Source organism: Mandrillus leucophaeus, unplaced genomic scaffold, assembly GCF_000951045.1.
Source record: "Mandrillus leucophaeus isolate KB7577 unplaced genomic scaffold, Mleu.le_1.0 Scaffold234, whole genome shotgun sequence".
Lineage (NCBI taxonomy): Eukaryota > Metazoa > Chordata > Mammalia > Primates > Cercopithecidae > Mandrillus > Mandrillus leucophaeus.
In genome coordinates, this window is record NW_012102410.1 from 450,434 (window position 1) to 454,546 (window position 4,113).

Consider the following 4,113-nt stretch of genomic DNA (forward strand, 5'->3'; position numbering starts at 1 on the left):
TCTGCCTCCCAGCAGGTGCAGGCATCCCTGGAGGAGGCTGGGGGAGGCCGCTGGGGGCTGGCGGGGAGACCCGGGCGTGCGCTCCGGTCCCCCACATCCGGAGCCCGTGGCAGCTCCCTGCTCTCGAGGCTGGCGGTCTGAGTCCCTGAGGGGGCGAGGGGTAGGGGCGTGGAGATCGGTCCTGAATTGGAGCTGAGGCGGGGGAGGCGGCGGGCTGGGGCAGGCAGGGCCTCTTCGCTTTGGGGAAAAGCGGTGGGGGGTGGGACATGGGGACAGCAAGAAGCAGTGGGGCTGGCGAGTGGGTGTAGGTGCGTGGGAGCTGAGCGGATGGAAGCCGAGGCCGAGGTTTGAGTGTACATGGGTGGCGATGCTGCGAAAGGGCAGTGAGGTACCCGGGTCCAGGTCTCTGGAGGCGACGTAGGTGTCCAGAACCTGGGATGCGGACCAGTTTGTCTCTTCAGGTGCAAGATGGACAAGAGAGACAAGGCCAAGGCAGGGGCCACTGCGCGGACGCCGGCTGCTCGCCCTCCTGGACTTCTGACCCCCAGGCCCCCAGGCTCTCCTCGACCCCCTCCCCCAGTAACTCCCGCAGCCCTCCGAGTTCTGGGAGCTGCGGGAGCTGTGGGGCGAAAACCTCTGGCAGAGCGAGCCGGGGGCATCGGCGGGGCCACTCTTTCCGAGTCTGCGCCCCGAGCGGGACCAACGCGGAATGCTGGGACAAGTTCCCGAAACCCAGGTACCCCAGCCTCCTTCCTCAGCTTGGACCCGATCTTCCCTCCCACTTCCCATACCTGCCCCGTCTCCCCTCCACCACCACCTCTCCGGGGCACCTGTGACTCGGCCTTCTCCCCGCAGCTTCCAGGGCCCCAGCCTCCGGGAGAGGGGAGAGAGCTCCTCCTGCCAAGAACACCAGCCCAGGCCCTGTTTCTAGCCCAGGGCGTGCCAGCGGGACCACTAGGTAACCTGCTCCCTCTCCCCCAGTCCCCTCAGCCAGGGTTGGCGTCACAGAGTCTGGAACCTTTTATTTTACACGAGTTGGGGCGCGGCAGCACTTGCAGGTCACTGGACACAAATTGGGTGAAAGCCATTATTGGTCCTCAAAGAGGGCGCATGCCCATTTCACAGATGGGAAAATAGAGGCTTGGGAAGCCAAACAAGGACCTAGGCCTGAGTGTGGCCCCCTCTGTCTCCAGGCCAGGCCCTCTTGGCCAAAAGGGACTCCGGATCCCAGCGGAGGAAACTGTAGCCAGAGGAAAAGCTACAGAGGCTCCCAAAAGGAGTGCCCTCGGCGCCGGGGCACGGAGAGGTATGTGACCTGGAGAAGAGTGGGGTTCCTGGGCAGTGAGGGGGGCCGCCTCAGAGGTATCGGTGACCCTTGGCCTTCTACTTTTTCTCCAGACACTTCCGGGCCTACCCCAGGAACCCCCTCCCCGGCCATGGCCCGTCGGTCCCGGGCTGCGGGCACCGAGGTGGGGCTCCCCCGGCCAGCTCCGAGTGCCCGGCCACGGCCCGCGACAGAGGGCCCCCGGAAATCAGTGAGCAGCGCCTCGGAGCACAGTACCACCGAGCCAAGCCCGGCTGCCAGGAGGCGGCCCAGCGCCGGTGGGGGTCTCCAGAGGCCGGCCTCGCGCCCCCTGAGCTCCAGCGCCACCCCTCTCTCCTCCCCAGCCCGTTCTGGGCCCTCAGCCCGCGGAACACCCAGGGCTCCTGCGCATCCCTCGCAGCCCAAACCGAAAGGGCTGCAGGCTCTGCGCCCCCCGCAGGTCACACCCCTAAGGAAGGACGCAGCCCCAGCACTAGTCCCGCTTTCTTCTTCTCCTGTGGCCACACCCTCTCCACCGGGTACCAAGGCAAGACCCGTACCGCCTCCCTACAACGCAGCCACTCCCCTGCCAGCCACGCTCCCTCCTTCTCCACCGGTCACGCCCCCTCTTCCAGCCGTGCTCCAAAGTCAGGCCCCGCCCACCCTGCCGGCCACGCCCCACTCGCCGAGCCTTACCTGTCAGTTGGCCACGCCCCTTCCTCTAGCCCCTCCTTCTCCCTCCGCTTCTCCCTCTCTGCAGACCCTCCCCTCTCCACCAGCCACACCCCCCTCGCAAATTCCACCCACACAGGTGATTACATCCTTTCCAGAAGCAGGCGCCTCTTCCCTAGCCATAGCCGCTTTTGTGGCTTCAGTCTCTCCATCAGTTTCATCCCCTCTGCAGAGTATGCCCCCCACCCAAGCTAATCCAGCGTTGCCCTCTCTTCCGACTCTCCTCTCTCCCTTGGCCACACCTCCTCTGTCAGCCATGTCTCCTCTACAAGGCCCTGTTTCTCCGGCAACATCTCCCGGGAATCCGGCTTCTCCCCTCGACACACTCCTTCAGCCAGGCCTTTCTGCTCTGACCACGCCCCCTCCGCAGGCCAGTCCTTCCCCGTCCCCCCAGGCCACGCCCCACACTCTGGCCACTCTTCCTCCACAGGACCCTCCTCTTCTGGCCACATTGCCTCTGCAGGCCTCTCCCTCTCCTTTGACCACAGTCTCTCTGCAGGATCGTCCTCTAGTTTCTCCCTCTCTTTTGGCCTCGCCTCTGCAGGCCCCGCCCCCACCCATGGCCCCGCCCCACTCACAGGCCCCACCTTCTATGACTACGCCCCCTGTGCAGGCCCCGCCCTCTCTCCAGACCATTCCCCCAATACAGGTCCCACATTCTCTGACCTCACCGTCTCCGCAGGCACCTCCCTCTCCTCTGGCTTCGTCCTCTCTGCAGGCCACAACTTCTTTGGGCTCACCCCCTCTGCAGGCCACACATTCTTTTCTGACAGTGTCCCCTAGGCAAACCCAACCTTCTTTGACCTCGCCTTCTCAGCCTTCCTCTACTCCCCCTGATTCACCCCCTCTGCAGGCCCCTGTTTCCCTTCCTGTCTCACCCCCTCTGCAGACTTCTCTCTCTCCTGCTGTCTCACCCCTAAACTCACCCCTGATCACATCCCCTCTGCAGGCTCCATCTTCTCTGGCCTCCTACTCTCCTCAGGCACCTCCCTCTTCCCTGACCATGCCCGCTCTGGAGACCCAGTCTTCTCTAGTCCCGCCCTCTCTGCAGACACCTCCGGCTTCCCTGACCACACTCCCTCTGGAGAGCCCACCTTCTCTAGCCCCACCCCCTCTGCAGACAGCTTCTGGTTCCCTGACCACATCCCATCTGGAGACTCCACCTTGTCCAGACCCACGCCCTCTGCAAGCACCACCTTCGCCATTGATCGCGCCCCTTCCGGAGACCCCCTCTTCCATAGCCACGCCTCCTCCACAGGCCCTACCTGCTCTGGCCTCACCCCCTTTGCAGGGCCTGCCCTCTCCCCCTCTGTCTCCTTTGGCCACGCCCCCTCCACAGGCCCCACCTGCCCTGGCCTTGCCTCCACTGCAGGCCCCTCCCTCTCCACCTGCCTCACCCCCTCTGTCTCCCTTGGCCACATCCTCTCCACAGGCCCGAACTGCTATGGCAGTGTACCTTCTGCAGGCCCCTTCCTCTCCCCCTCCCTCACCCCCAGGGCAGGCCCCTTTCTCTCCCCCTGCCTCACGCACAGTGTCTTCTTCGGCCACGCCCACTCCACAGGCCCCACCCTCTCTAGCCGCGCCTCCTCTGCAGGTCCCACCCTCTCCCCCTGCCTCTCCCCCAATGTCTCCTTCAGCCTCGCCCCCTCCACAGGCCCCACCCCCGCTATCCGCGCCTCCTCTGCCGGTCCCACCCTCTCCCCCTGCCTCTCCCCCAATGTCTTCTTCGGCCACGCCCCCTCCACAGGCCCCACCCCCTCTGGCCGCTCCTCCTCTGCAGGTCCTGCCCTCTCCCCCTGCCTCACCCCCAATGTCTCCTTTGGCCAAGCCCCCTCCACAGGCCCCGCCTGCTCTGGCCACACCTCCTCTGCAGGCCCCTCCCTCTCCGCCTGCCTCACTCCCTGAGGAGGCCCCTTTCTCACCCTCTGCCTCACCCCCAAAGTCTCCTTTAGCCACGCCTCCTCCACAGGCCCCACCTGTTCTGGCAGCGCCCCTTCTGCAGGTTCCTCCCTCTCCCCCTGCCTCACCCACCCTGCAGGCCCCACGCCGCCCCCCGACCCCGGGTCCGGATACCTCCG

General features: G+C 65.7%; 1 protein-coding gene across 1 annotated transcript in view; it reads left to right on the forward strand.

Annotated features, from left to right (window-relative positions):
• Positions 1-467: 467 nt before the first annotated feature.
• The window catches only part of PRR36 (proline rich 36), a 4,954-nt gene continuing 1,308 nt past the window's right edge, over positions 468-4,113 (forward strand). The window contains exons 1-6 of the mRNA XM_011982055.1: positions 468-736; positions 856-958; positions 1,194-1,306; positions 1,669-2,001; positions 2,499-2,684; positions 2,985-3,487. Coding sequence (XP_011837445.1) covers positions 469-736; positions 856-958; positions 1,194-1,306; positions 1,669-2,001; positions 2,499-2,684; positions 2,985-3,487 — 1,506 coding nt within the window. The 5' untranslated portion in view covers position 468. The remainder of the gene's footprint in view (positions 737-855; positions 959-1,193; positions 1,307-1,668; positions 2,002-2,498; positions 2,685-2,984; positions 3,488-4,113) is intronic.